General features: G+C 35.9%; 1 protein-coding gene across 1 annotated transcript in view; it reads right to left on the bottom strand.

The window, feature by feature from the left end:
* SH3YL1 (SH3 and SYLF domain containing 1) overlaps positions 1-15988 on the bottom strand; it is a 43679-nt gene that overhangs the window by 5843 nt on the left and 21848 nt on the right. The window contains exon 9 of the mRNA XM_035542973.2: positions 15378-15434. Within this exon, the coding sequence (XP_035398866.1) occupies positions 15378-15434 (57 nt within the window). The remainder of the gene's footprint in view (positions 1-15377; positions 15435-15988) is intronic.

Raw genomic sequence — 15988 nt, 5'->3', positions numbered from 1 at the left:
CTTTGATCCTGGTTTTGGTTTCAGCTATATGAACGGAGCAGTCTTTCTCCGTAACTATTCTTGCACAAGTGTCCACTTTCACGGTGAAGATTAGTGTTCAAACTGCTCACGGCCATTGCTGAGTTTTAATTAATAATTTTTATTAAAGAGCTTGATTAACTGTTGATCTGGTAAGGAGGAGAAGTATGCACTGTGGTGATAATGCTAGGCTGAGAACAGGAATTCAAAATGCAATGCTAAACTCACTAGCAGCCCCCTAGAAGCTAGGACGGTTACTCTTTCTGCAGAAGTAAATTGGTTTACCTTAGGTCTGAGAGAGAGACTGAGCTACTGCTAAGGTTAAGATTAGGATCAGAGTTCAGTAAGGTAGAGAAAGATCAATTGGTGGGCAAGCAATATCAAGAATGAGATGAGGCATTATATTTCTGTATTTGATGCGCTCACAATGAATAGAGCTAGATCTGGATTGTTGCAAAACAGGTGAAGGATAGAGTAAGATCAGCAAATTAATTATGGTTAATTCTGAATTAAATATGAGTTACTGCATTACGGTCAAAGCTTTAAAGTTGGAATTTAATTTGATTACAGGATCCAGCTAGCAACAGTTCCTATTTCCACATGTACCAATGAATGTGCACAGTTAACTAAATTATGGTTTATAACCCCCCCCCCCCCCCAAAAAAAAAAAATGAACAGCTACATCTTAAAGTAAATGTAGAGTTTGGTCAAGTGAAATTAAAACAATACATTTTGAACTTGTCTAGTTGGAAGTGTGCTGCTGTGTTGTCCTGCAAGGAGAAACAATGTGAAGGTGGTGGTGGGGGAGTTGGGTTTGTTTGTTCTAGCTTTTGAAACTTCAGGAAGAAAAACTAGATGTAATTAAAATAAGTACAATAAGGTACTGGAGGCTCTTTAGTTCTTACTAGGTTAATATTGTTTTTGTGGAATTACTAGTACACAGTACTTTGTTCCATTCTGATAGTTGTTGTATTGGTGCTCGCCAGAGCTCAAGAAGCGTTTGGACAATGCTCTCAGATATATGGCTTGGTTTTTGGGTGGTCCTGTGGGGAGCTAGGAGTTGGACTTGAAGATCCTTGTGGGTCAACTCCAACTTGGGATATTCTGTGATTTGTTGTTAATAGGGGTTTAAATAGGTTCATTTCTTACAGTGATGACTGCTGCTGCTCCTTCATATTTTGATAAGGCATACAAAGCTATATTTTGAACAGAATTTGGGTAGGAAACTACAAGGACTGAAGAGATGCATTTTCTACTGGATCCAGCACATTGCTTTAGAATGTGGAACACAGGGTGTCAAAGAAATACCCCGTAGTAAATTCTGAGTATGTCAGGGTCACTGCTAATGACAGGAACAGCTTTTGAATTAGGGTTAGAACTCAGGACAAAGAACCAAAGACCTAAAATTTTTACTTAAGGAATTCAGCAGCGCTGGGCTATGATTAGGTTTGAATGTAGGCAGAGAAATGGCTTAAGCTTGAAGTAGTAGGCAAACCACTAAGTTCAATCTGTAAAATTCACAAGAACGGGATGAAAGCTGGATCTGACAGGGAGATCTTTCAGTTCTGTTTGAACTACAAGACATTTAACTTAAAGAAGAACTTAAACAGGCAAAGTGACAGGGCAATATATTAACTTTGAAGTAAGAACTGAGTCTAGGTGAGAGTAAAGGAATATTGAATTTGCAAAGGTCAGAGAAAAATATTGCAACAACTGAATCATAACACGACAAAAGCCTGGCCAAAACTGGAGATGGAAAGAAAAGGCTGTGTCTTTGAAATAGTATCCAGAGAACAATCTATAGGACTCACATTGCTTAGAAGGTAAGAAGTTCTTAAAAAAAAAAATAATTCAACTTGAAAATCACACATGCTCTGCAGTGATCAGCAACAGGCAGTTTCATATTCTATTTCATCATTTTTAGCTTGAATTAATAATTAGTTAATGAAGGAGTACCAGAATAAGGCAAAAAGAGATGGATCTGGGACAAAGGTCGTTATGAGGTGTTTGCAGAAAATGTTTTTTAGCAAACGAAAAGGGACAAAGGGCAGGGAAATCCTAACAGAAAAATGAAGGAGTGCTAAAGAGGTGTTCTCAGTGATGCACAAGAACTATAGACGCAAATGCAGTTATAGACTTAGCCAAGCAATAGAATTTAGGGAGCATTAATGTTACAAGGAAAGCATATGATCACCATCTATCAGGTTAAGGGAGGACAGAATACAATGTCTAATACATGATTACAAAGAAGTCACCAGAGACTTGGAAGTAAGAGTTATATTTCATCAGTGAATGGAGCAGTACCAAGGCCAAATGTCAGAGTATGGCCCCATTTATGGTATTGCACTGTCTTGAAACCAAGGCAGCCTCATTCAGATTGCCGACTGGGGACAGCCTCTGGCACATGGTAACTTCCAAAACTAGTAAGGAATCATTTGACACCCACTGCCTTTCCCAGATCAAAATCATGCCAGGGACCTGCTGAACATTCAGTAGAAAAAGTGATAAATTTTCAGTACTCAAGTACATTTCCTTATAACATTTAATTTAGAAGCATAGCTGGAGCCTACGGTTTCAGCTGGGTGCAACAGAAACTGCTTGAAAGAGGGTCAAAAGCAATACTAAGGAACTGCAAACAGAAACATAAAAGAAGATAACAATATGGTTAACTATAGGCTTTATTAGATGAACGACAACCTGTATATAGATGAGATCAGGAGCATTGAACTAGACAAAGCACATTCTCTGAGACAGGTTAGTGTGTTAGTAGACGTTAAACCACGCTTCTGGCCACTCTTTTTGCCCCGATTAGCCCTTTGGAGAGGCTATTTCAGAGTCCTGCTCCCCCAGTGGTTAAGACAACTTTCTTAATGTCCAGCTTCAAGTAATTCACTACTAGTCTACATCTGTGGTTTTTTTTTGTTTGTTTGTTTGTTTGCCAACAGTAGCCTTTGGCTGAAACCTTTCTTTCTTGGCATTTACTGTCCTTACGCTTTTACAGTCAGAAACATTTTTCAAATCTTCAGGCTATTGCGTTAGAAATAACTTACTTACCTCATATCAGTGACTTCTTGCTCCAGTCATTGTACTTATTCTTCTCTGCACCTGTTCAATTTTCCCTAATTCTTCTTCGAAATGTAGAAAAGAATATTACCGTTCCACATAAGGTGGACTCCAAATGTAAACATCATCACCTTACCTCCACAGAAAGATGCCCATAGGTAACTGACTGTTGTACCAGTAAGAGCAGAGCTCTTTATGCAGAAGAGTGACTAAACTTAATGAATGCAGAGTACATTCTGTGGAGACCAAGATTTATTTTTAATGTGAAAGTAAAAAAAAATAGTGAGATGAATCAGCACAGAAGACTGTCAGAACAGATCTTTTGATGAGGAGATAAAGTCATGAATGAAGAAATCTGAAGACAAAGGAAAAAAATGAAGGGGATGGACAGCACTGGAGGAACTGGAAGCCACAGAAAGCTGAGATAGAAGAATGAGTGAAGTATTAGTGACATAGCAGTGAACTAAGGCTGCAGAATAAGTGATAAACAACACAAAGCTAATGGATCAAGACCTCTAAGATCATCTAGTCCAACCTTTAACCCCATACTGACAAGTCCACCACTAGATGATAAGTTTTACATCTACATGTTTCTCGAAGACCTCCTGGGATGGTGACTCAACCACTTCCCTGGGCAGCCTGTTCCAATGCTGCACAACTCTTTCAAGAAAGAAATTTCTCCTAATATCCAACCTAATGTATACAGAAGAACGATAATGAAGTTACACATCTAAAAATGAAGACTAAGAGAAATCAAAAGAAAGTGGATGTGACAGTTTGAAGAAACTTTGATGTTGAGAGCTATAGATTTTGAATGTGAATTGATGTATTCTACGCACTAGAACCATAGCCATATAACATAATACAATTTTGAACACAGAAATGTTCCTCATTAGTTTGACACCATTAATCCATGAAAGCCATCAGTTCCGTAAACTGTTTTAATATTAGTAGGTTTTGAAAAAAAGAGGAGTCTCTGTACACAATAATGAAATCTATTCCAAGGTTACAGAACAGACAAGAAGATTAACTATAGAAGGGAAAGATATCTTTGCAATTGGGGCCTTCATCTCTTCCCTGGCCTTAAGAAGAAATACCAGCACATGTATTAAATAGGGCAGCTATTTCAAAGGGTAAGGAAACAGTCCTAAAAGTGACCTGTTGATATTACATTAGAAAACAGTTAAAGGCAGCGTTAACCAGGTTGAAGTCAAAGTACTAAATTGTGTGCTGGATCACCAATATGGACAGAGTAGTTGGACTGCCCGCTGTCTGATATAATGTTCTTTTCTCCAAAGAGTTATGAAGCTGAAAATGTCTGTGGTAAGGCATCTTTTTCAAGAACACGAGGAAAATCTGAGGCTTTGGTTATATATGATCAGGCATACTCAGAAATATCTACCATTTACTAGATCTAAACTTACCCTCTCTTTTTCCATTATATTTGAGTCCTGAACGATTATGTAAAACAGCACCTATAAAAATATTCTATGAACACAAAGCTATGCCCTGCAGAGATTTGAGTTCTTAGGTGAATTGTGTCAGAGGTAGTCCAAGAAACAGCGTAAAGGAATTGAGAGAGCGCACATGTAACAAAGAGGTAAGGCTTAGCTGGATTTTGAGGGAACCATTATTTATTCCTACATACCAGTTTCCTGCAAGCTGTTCAGTCCTCTAATTTTATGTATCACATAACCTACCTCACTACTAAATTTTTAAAAATTCAAGATATGTGGACTAGCAGTGGTTTTGATCATAAAAAAATTAATTAGTCATATTCTAACATGTTAAAAGAAAGAACCAGAGATGTGCTTTGATATTCTAAAGGACAATCTTAGACAAGTTCAATTGTCTTAAAGAATGCATGTATGCCTCTAGATATGTCTCCCTAGAAACAAAACAATGGAAACTATTTCATTTATGTTATGACAACAATAAAAAATGCATAGAATACTTCTGAAAACACATAAGATACTCCGGAATGTAAAGAAATAAAGATACAGAAGTATGTAATCGTATGTTTATTACTAACGATGAGCACACACAAAACAAAGTCCTTTGTTACAACTGATTTTTCTAGCCAAGAGTTTAAGAAACGATCAAAATTATGAAAACTGGAACAGAAAACAGTATTATTTTATGGAAGGAGAAAATGCATGGTTTGCTTTTGATGTGACTACCATTTTGAGTATTCCCTCAAAAAAAAATCTTGCATATACTGTATGACTCCTTTATTAAAAAAAAAAAAGCTCACTTAGTTGCTAGAATGTAAACAAAAAAATATTTTAACAGTGAGGTTATAGAACATTGAAAAAGCACTCCCTCAAAAATATCTATTTATGATCACATGCAATAATAAAAACCTGACTGATAGAGCATATTACTGCACATGACTTCTGGCAAAGCAACATCTTGGCGATTAAGACCTTCTGAGGTTTAATTGACTGTATGTGTATACTTCATGTTTTATGGATGTAGAAGTTTAATGCGGATAATGGCCCATCCTTTGATGTTATTTGAAGTCCAAGGCTTTGCTATTCATAACAGCTATTGTTTAGGTAATAGCAACTTTGGCCCAAACCCACATAGGTGATGTTGAGATCATGTTCACCGATAGGCTGCCCAAAAGCTAAGTCAGCTTCCTGCATTATCTAGGTTACAACATCACGATGAGAAGAAACAAAATACCTTATGACATTAAGGCTCACTACTGGGTATTTATTGGGCAATGTCGATTTTCTGGCTTTATCACCATGTGTAGTGAAAGATAGGCTGAATGCAGCAGCATCCTTGGAACATGACTATTCCCCTGTTTTTGAAGACAAGACGGAAGTGAAGTAAGGAATACATGAAAAGAGGTAAATGGAAGTGCAATACAAATTGTTGAGCAGAGAAAAAGAGGATCTTTAGGGCTGTAAACTGGAAGATGTCATTGCTTTCTTCTCACAAGACAAAATGAAACATCAGGTGGTGGTGGTGCAAACAGGAGTAAAGCAAAAGCATATTGTGCTATGTTACACACTAGAAATTTCTGAAGAAATTAACTTTTCAGGCCCTGTATGGCAACAAAGTATTCCAGGTGTTAATGCCTACTTACAAAAAAGTCTGCGTGAAACTCTCATTCACACAGAAAAACAGTAGCTCACCTGTATCCTAAATACTACAAGTCATGAAAGTAATTCTTTCAGTTCTTGAAGCACCAGAACACCCATTGGTTCCTTTTTCAACCTACTGCAATTCTTTTCCATGTTCTTTTACCACCTCTCTCAGCCTTTAACCTGAGAAGAAAGGGTTTTAAGCTGGGCCTCCAGAGCAGAGCAGACATATAGATACTTAAAAATTTCAGATTAGTTGTTTCTGTGCAAATTATGAACCAGCATTTGTTCGGGAAATGGATCTGAGCTAAATGTTCCGAGTCAGAAATCTTACAAGTGAACTCTCAACTGTCTTATAGATATTAAACTGCTAATTTTCTTAAAAGCATTTTTTATTTATTTGTTAAATGTAGAGTCACCTCAAAAACCCTCAGCATGCACAAAACAAGAATCAGATCTCACTGAACAGATGGTTGAGAAGGTCTAAGTATGTACAGAAGTTTTGACATTTTATATCTACAGGTACTAAGCTGCTATAATCAGATATAAGCATAGGTCTTTCTGTGCAGATACTTGAAATATGTCATATGCCACCATTGATCCAATTAATCTCTAATAATGCTCATCTGATCAAAGGTCAGGAGACATGATATTCAGCAAATCACTCTCAGAACAAATATTCCCTTGCCTTAGCTGTTGTTTTTACGTGGAGGAGGCCATAGCTTGAGGTAACAAAAATACTTGTCTTTCTCTAACTTTTTGATAAAAAAATTCTTGCACCCCAGAAGACCAACTGTACCCTGGGCTGCATCAACAGGGGCATGACCAACAGGTTGAGGGAGGTGACTGTCTCCCTCTACTCTGCCCTCGTGACGCCCTCACTTTGGGTATCCTATCCAGGTCTGGCCCCCAGCACAAGAAGGATGTGGACCTGTAAGAGTGGGTCCAGAGGAGAGCCACAAAGAGGATCAGAGGGCTGGAGCATCTCTCCTGTGAAGGAAGGCTGAGAGAGCTGGGGATGTTCAGCCTGGAGAAGAGAAAGCTCTGGGGAGACCTCATTGTAGACTTTCAGTACCTAAAGGGAACTTGCAAAAAGAGATGGAGGATGACTTTTTTACATGGGCAGACAGTATCAGGACAAGGGAGAATGGTTTTAAACTAAAAGAGGGGAGAGTTAGAGTAAACACTGGGAGGAAATCATTCAGAGGGTGGTGAGGCACTGGAACAGATTGCCCAGAGAAGGTGGGGATTTTTTGTTTTAAAGAGCAGATGTATATTTGAGTATATATTTAAGGCAATTTCATAAAGTTCATTCAAGGTAGTTTGGATAATATCAAGAAAGTTCTGTATCATTCCAGGAATTGCACTCTCTGGTAAGTCTCAGTACTAAATGTACACCCCAGTCCTGGAGAAGCAGGTAAAACAAAGTGTTAAGCCCTCTGCTACTTTCATGGGACTTGTCTGAGCAAAGCCTATTTTCTGAATTCCTTGCAGAATTAGACATTGCATAGTAGTTAAAGTAGGTACTTTCATCCAGGTTTTCAGTGCTCTGTCTGGTTACAAAGCCTTCAAGTTGATTTTGGGAATAACCCATGTTCTCCATTAACAAAGAAAACGGTGACTGGAAAAAATCATCCAGGTTTAATATCAGATGTTAAAGAGAGCACAAAGCAATGCTAGGCACAGATGTAGACTGCAAGGTGTACTATCCACAGTGGTGCTCCAGAGACTGAACAGATGTAAATTTTTTTTTTTTTGCAGCTGTTGCTGAATTTCTATGTCTTTATGTGTATTTATACATATATAAATGTATTTATAGATTTCACACACAGAAAAAAAATAGATTGAGACTCAAATATTTTTGAATTCTTCCACATATTCTGGAAAAAGACCATTTTAAAGAAGCTTTCATGCCAACAGCTTGCATCACACCTCACAGACAAAACCAATGGTTTTATTGGTAGTTGAAGCAGACCTGACTATATTTAAAGTTTAAGTTACTGTGCAAATTAAGCTCATTCAATAGGAACACATTTCACTGTTTCTGAGTTTTGAGTTCCATGAGGAACATGCTGGCTCATCATCTTCATCTGCTGATGGAACGCTTTCTATCTTTGTTGCAGCACACTCAGCTTTTGCATTAAAGAGTGCCTTTTTTATCAAGCATCTGTGGATGTATTTGATATTTAGGATATAAAAAAACACCTCCTGCTTGTAAGAGTCAATTCCATAACAGTACTTTTGCTGATTACTTTTAAGATTTTATTTTTCTGCCTTTTCAAAAAACATTTAAATTTTCATTCAAACTGAAATGGTCAAATAAACTATATCAATGTCAAGGGTTTTATTATGCTCAAGATAACATTAATGCAAATAATGGTTTGGATGAAATCATACTAGAAAATATGAGACGCAATGCTAAGCATAGCATTCATATTCTGAAAAATACAGTAAACAGAACTGAACAATGTTTTATTCAGGTCAGTTTGACTGTTTAGGAATGATTTGCAGATCTTTTATTATGTTGACAAGATGTTCCGCATTTCCACTACACATGCCGAGTTAACATCTCAACCCAAACACAATGTCTCTTTATTTTGCTTCTTAAATCTCTGTCAGATTCAAAAGTTCTGCTGCTGCATTACTGAAACGTGCACTGGTTTACCTGATATCAAGTTTAGCTTTTACCTTACTCTGGAAAACAATGTACAGCCTGAAAACAAACAAAACCAACAGCAAGCCCAATTTCATTCTAGGCAATTTCTACACAGATTCTACACTAACATTTTGTGAATATTGACTGATTTATTTTTTTTTCCAGCCTGGCATAGACAAAAATTTCTCTGGACTGTTTAGAAAAAAGAGTGAATGAGAAAAAGAGATCTTATATGGAAACATACAAAATAATATTATTGTACAGGGCCTTGTTTGAAGTCCTGTTGACAATTCCCATCACCAATGTTCAAAACTGGATGAGGAACAGGGTGATGAGGGATAGAAAGGTTGTTTCCAAGGGAGAAAAAAAAAAGCTTTACAGAATAAACCTCAGATGAAAGAAGTTACTATTAGCAAAGGAATAAAAGAGAAAAGATATTTTAGCTAAAGAGCAGGAAAGCATGGGATGAAACAGATTTAATCGTTCCAAAAATAAATTTAGATGAAAAGCACAGGAAGATTTCAAGCCATTAGAAAAGAAAGATTCAAAAACTGCTTTCCACAGAAAAAGCCAGTGAGTATCTCCTAACTATTTTAATGTGAAGTCTACTACTTTCATAACAATGATATGCAGACATCTACAAAGTTCAGAAACCCCTCGTTCAGTTTAGTTGGGTCAACGGGTTTAGGGGCTGCTGAAATCTATGCTAGGACTTATTCTTGACCCAGTAAGTATATTCTCATTGCTATTATGTTATTCTACCACCATTCAGGTAAGAAGTTTCTTTTCTCTTTTTGTAAAAAGTGAGAAGTATTTTTTATACCATTCATAGAACAGTTATTTGGCATACTAAGTTAGTCTATATTGGTGTTTGATTTAATTTTGCAAGGCCTCCTGTTTCCTTTTCAGGAACTGAGTATTTTTCCCAAAGCACAAATGACCTTCTTGGTTCAATCACCAAGACCTAGCTGACTGATCAACATGATGCAATACTGAAATATCACAGCAAAGGTAGATGCAAGATCCCAGGTCCCTTGGATGGTCCCTCTAGAATAGCGAACATCACTTTTTGGGGAAATACTAATTTTGCCCTATTCATTTTGCTGCTTATGGAAAAGTACAAAGTGTTTTTTCTTGGTCACAGCAAATCCTAATTAATTCCCAAAGAAAGGACAGTATTTATTACCAGAGCCTTCCCTTAACACTAATGTGAAGCTGTTGTTCAGTATCCTTCCAGGAAATGGTATGCAGCATTTCCTCCCATGTCCTACTGGCCTCCCATCAGATGGGAACTGTGTGGTAGACAGGATGTTCTCAAAAATGCAGTCTTCAGACGTAGAAGTTTCTAGTTCTTGCTAATCAAGATAGATCAAAGCTTCATCCTATCCACCCAACCACAACTATAAAATGATTTACATCTCTTAGATCAGTATCAGCCTTTATCACAAGTCAGTCAAACAGTGCAATATCCTACAGTCTGGATAGAAATCCTGTGTACCTATCATTTCCTAGAGGTACTTAAGTCCTGCTTGGATTCCATTAGTATTAATGGAGCAGAAACTCCCATACTCCCAATGGCTTTTTTTTTTTTTTTTTTAAATAGATAGGAAAGCAATTTGAATTTGTCTTTGTCCTACTACTATAGCAGAACAAAAATACTATTTAATGCTTTGAAATAAAATTTTAAGCATATATTTCATAAACATGCTAAAATATCAAGCTGTGGGCTTTAAAAGGGCCTCACACAAAGGCTTTAGCTCATACTATTTAACATTTGTATGTTCACATGAACAACTTCAAATTTTAACTACTGTGAATCAGAATTATCTTTATGCTGCTTAAAAAAAAAAGCATAGACTACACTATCATTTTCCTACAAATTGGCTCTAACTTCCTAATTTTTATTCCAAGCCATTAAGAAAATTCCAAGAAAAAAAAAATGCACCTCATTTAGGTCATATTTAGCATTACAGTTCTCCACCAACAAATGCACACATCAGGAAGACCCCAATATCATCCTAACACATCTGACCTCAATTTCTCATGCTTTGTTGTATTTTGAGTTAGCTGATTATACACAGCAAGTTATTTCAGTATGACCAGAAGAATTCCTGCATGCTATGTTTTCCTCTCAGCTTGCCACAACATAAGCCATAAGCAGCTTGATTATCTGATTTATAACATTCACAAGAGTAATAGTATGATCCTAGAAAAGTGATTCAGAGATAAAAATAGTCTCAAAAATAATTTCCTGGGATTTCCTGGGTTTGGTTAGTATTAAGAAAGAGCTCATAATAGCAAGAAAGTTAATACCGTGGGGACCACCAGATGGATGTTTTATTATTCCAGTAACTAAATACAAACATGTTAGAAGCCTTGCCATAAAGCAAAAGAAAACAAAACCAAACCCACAAAAATAGACCAAGCTCAGCTAAACCTCAAAAGAAAAAAAAAGTTACTTTATGTACTTTACAGGGGGTTAAGCATTCATGACATTGTCTATCTACTAACTTAGTAAACATGAAAAAACTTAGACTTCATATATCACACTCCATAAAATTTTCCTGAAACAAATATGTATTAGTCTAACCTTCCTATTCATTTTAGGGTCAGCAATCTATTAGAGCTCCTCTTCATATAAAATAGAAGGAAGAGATTATACAGCCTGATGAGGGTTCTTGCTTCCAATGTGAAATAGTTCTACTTGATTCAACAGCAAATGTCTGCCTTTTTTGGAAAAGGAATAATTCATGTACTGAAAAATGAAAAGCTTTCTTCTTCCCCACTTCCAACTACACAGCACACATCCACAGTGCCTGAAGGAATATGGACATAATCCGATTTCATCCAAGTGTATTACTTTTTTTTTTTACCCACTTTTCAGTTATTTTTTTAAATCATTATCTTTCATTCAAGTCTACTCCACTTCAACATGAAGACACAATGTGAAAACAACTTAATTAACCAGTTAACTTCCTTACCTAACAGGAAGCTAGAACTGTAACATCACAGAGATCATGGAAAAATATGGGAAGTTTGATTGAAAGAATGACTTCCTTTATCAGCACTCCATCAGGTGGAATATATTATTCTGTTTATCTCAAAGGTCTCATACTCCCATTATAGAATAGATTTAAAGTGTACAAGCTAATGTGTATGAAAATGACTCAGGGCCAATGTTTCTAAAATATAAGCCAGTCTCAGTGACAGAAATAAGTCATGTTCCCATGGACTATTTCATTTTCAGAGCACAAAAAAAAAAAACACAACACAAAGGTGCCTCATCAAGAGAGGATTTAGGCCCACTTGCATTTCTTTTGTAGTGCAGTTGTCAGATGTTATTTACTTAATCAGTAGATTTCTAAACTGTGGAACTGCATAACTGATATAAATAGCTATGTGCCAGATTTCCAGTTAAATTTGAGTTGTTCCAAGCTAATACTAGTTTTGTTAAATCTAAGAGAAGCTGATCAGAAAAAAACAAACAAACAGTGAATGCTTCAATACACACTTAGCAAAACAAGCCTATTGTGAAGTTGCAAACACATTCACAGTGACGCCCTCTTTCAGAAGCTCTAACTAAAAGCTCCATTGTTTCACTACACTATGTTTAACCAGGCTCAGCAGTACACGTAATTTGAGGTACTAGTGCAGAGAAATCTAGAATGGTGTCACAGTGTCACCATATATTTCACCTTTTCCCTGAATTTGATCAGTATCATCCTACAGGGTAAAAGTACAAAAAACACCAGGATCATAAGTCAAATGGAAACTGAACTGCAGAACACACAAGCTATGGTAAATGAAACAGGAGGTGGTCACAAGTAAAAATGATGATATACTACTCAGAGAGCTGCAAAGCAGTTTAAGCTTTACATCTCTTGGACTCTTAGTCCATGTAATTTTGTTGGCTTAATTAACAAGTCTGTAACTGGTCACAGACAACCCCATAACATACAAACAAAACAAGGAAATATACAAACCCTAAAATTTCCTTGACAAAATATGCTTAAGGAGGCATAAAGTCTTTCTTAGAATTCTCACAACAAACAAATTTTCATAAATTTCTTCAACCAGATGTCATTCAGAGATTATTGAAAGACATATTGAGATCATCTCTAAAATTACAGAGAATTGCATCAGACCTGATTCTTGGAGAACTGCAACCATGAAAAGCAGCAGTGATTTAGTAAACACAAACTGAGTTTGCCATAACTTCATGGCACCACCTAGTCAGAAAGGCTTGATATTGGCTAACTGTTTTAACATGGATTAGCAATACATAAGAAGGTTTAAATAATAAATAAATTACGAGGAGTAGAGCTTGGTCTAAATTCAATAGGATTTGGGCTTCCAAAAACCATAGTGATGTCTGTGAGCTCACATCTCTGAATTTGCTATTTGTAGCACTATTTAAAATTTGAGAGGAAAAAAGAAAATTACTTAGGACAAAGAGCTCATCAGTCTGTTTAGCAATCAAAAGAAAGATCAAGGAAGATCAAGAGGTGATTTGATTACAGAACAAGTGTCTGAAAGGGAATAAGAGGGAACAAAAAGTCTATGAAAAGCTGCAGACAAATTAATATGTGAAGGTATGAATTTTTTATGATGTTAAAAAAATCACTCAAACTATCACTGAGTTTTTTTTAGCTTCTAAAACACTGTGATAAATTTCATGTCTGCCTCTGCTTCTTCATCAGAAAGCTTGATATAACACTACTTTCAGTATACAGGAATACAAACATATGCCTGATGGTGCACTAACAATCTGGTAATATTTTCAAAATGAAGAGTTTCTGCTGAAGAAAGCTAGTTACAATTCATACTCTGATTTCCTCAAATTTTTACTGTAATCAAGTTTGTGAGTGATGATTTTATATACAATAGGCTTAAGGAGTCAGTATCTGCAGACAGATAATTCATCCAGTTCAAAAAAATCCATAGAAGAGGGCACACATTTTCCTGAAAATTAAATTTTATAATATTTGATTCAAGTACTTATGAAAGCTAAGAAAGCCAATGTGTCCAAGAGAAATCCGAAAACAAACAAAAAACCACCACCACAAAAACCAAACCTCAATCACTTAGAAAATAAAAGCACAAGTTCAAGATTTTTTTTTAAAAGCAAGTCCTATGACTGCTTAAAAGCTGTAAACCACATCATTACTCTTTCCTAATTATAAAAAAAAATAATTATATTGTTACAAGGAGAAGCACTTGAGTTTAGGAATAGCATTTTGTCTTACAATATTGTAGCCATAGACCCACTCTCTTGTTCATAAATGCTCCTAAAAGGGAACACACTACCTGTCAGGTGCAAAACTTCAAACTTCACTGAATCACAATACGAGCCATGAGGTTTTTTTTTGAAGTTCCAGAACTGCAAAAAGTCTTTTCAAAATATTATTCTTTAAATAAAATTGTGATATTTCTAAGTATCTGGAAAAAATTTAAAGCATTTCTGAACCTCATTTTCCAGCTAAGTGCATTAAGTTAAAGGGTTATTCGGTTACATGAAAACACTACTTGCATCTGAGTCAAGCATTGCATTATCAGTTTAGAAAAACATGTTTTTCATGTAACATTCTTCTTGCATTTGAAATAGGTTATATTACATTACCTATCTACATAACTCAGGTGTACATAAAATATAATTAAAAATATTTCATCTGCAAGTCTAGCTCTACTTTCATTTAATGAGATGGATGAACGCTTCAACCTTTCTGCAACTTTTGTAACTGCTGGAAAACTAAAACCTCTGACCATAATGTCAACCTTAGCCCTCCTCCATCCACACCCCAAAACTGGAAAAAAAAATCTCCTTTATTATTTGCAACCCAGACAAGTTTGTTGCTCAGTATCAAAACTTATCCCTGCACTGGCCATTATACCTACTTACACCCAGGAAATGTAGTTAACGGATCACACGTTTCCAGACGATGGGCCTCACAGCTCGAGAATTACATTGCAAATACTACAAGTAGGATTCACTGTTAGAGCTGAAACTGCTTTATGCTTAAGTGAATCAGAATAGAATACTGAACAAGTAGTATCTTCTTGGTACAATGCAGAGATATCTCAAAAAACTCAAGGAGTATAACCGCAATGGAAATCTATGTTTATGCCAGCATAATCAGATATGATCTGTGGAAGTAATTCTTAATTAAAACAGGAGTTAAAATGCCTTGCATAAGGGTTTGGACACAAGCTTGTTATATCATCTTACTTCTTCACTTCAATTAGATGGCAACGTAAAACAGTTTTGCTACTTTGGGTGTATTTTTCAAGCTCACTGAATAAAGCAAAAAAACCAACATTTTCTTTTTCTGAGCAGCAAAAAAGACTCATCTTTTGTTGGAATGTAAAGCCAAGGAATAAGATGCGTATTTATGAAATATTTTCAGGAAAGCATATATGACCAAATCTCATTTTAACACGCAGATAATAAAGGAATGTGCAGATGTTGGAAGATGTCTTCCAAAGTACTTTTAGGACTTCTCAGATTCACATTGTATTAATAAAACATGTGTAAGTTTCATACTTACCCGCAGAGGCATAATTAGTTGGAAGTTCAGGATAAAGCCTGTTTGAACTCTTTTCAGCTGAAAGAAAATTAAGTAGCAAGTTATATGATATACCAACTTATGTTGTTACATTTCATGTGCTGTTTTTCTAACGTGTTCAACAGTTCCAAAATGACTGCAGTTATCTAAGGAGCAGTACAGGAGAAAGAAATAAGGATCTTGCCTTCTATCCTTGTCCATAGAAATAAATCAAGTTAACAACAGAAGCTGCATATTGCCTTACATTCAATGTGAGTATTTTGGTAGATTAATTATTATTCAAAAATTATCTCCCCCACTCAACTGTAAGAACTCTATTCAAAGAAATGACAACCTAACAGACAAACTAAGTTTGTGGAAACCAGAAGTTTCTAGAAGTAGGACTAGTAGTTTCTAGTAGAACTATGACTTTTTACTAAGAAATGTCATTGTACTAAGGGGCTTCAATATATCTAATAACCATGTATACTTTACATGGTTTAGTTACAGAAGTAATTATTCAACACTACTTTTATAGAAAATCTGTCAGAGAAAAGATTTGTTAATATAAAACAAACAAAAAGGCTTTATCATTTGTTGCTCATGGCACTATC

The sequence above is a fragment of the Cygnus atratus genome, chromosome 3 (genome assembly GCF_013377495.2).
Source record: "Cygnus atratus isolate AKBS03 ecotype Queensland, Australia chromosome 3, CAtr_DNAZoo_HiC_assembly, whole genome shotgun sequence".
In the NCBI taxonomy this organism is placed as follows: domain Eukaryota; kingdom Metazoa; phylum Chordata; class Aves; order Anseriformes; family Anatidae; genus Cygnus; species Cygnus atratus.
The sequence above is the reverse complement of the archived record's forward strand: the minus strand, read 5'-3'. Positions and strand labels throughout refer to the sequence as shown.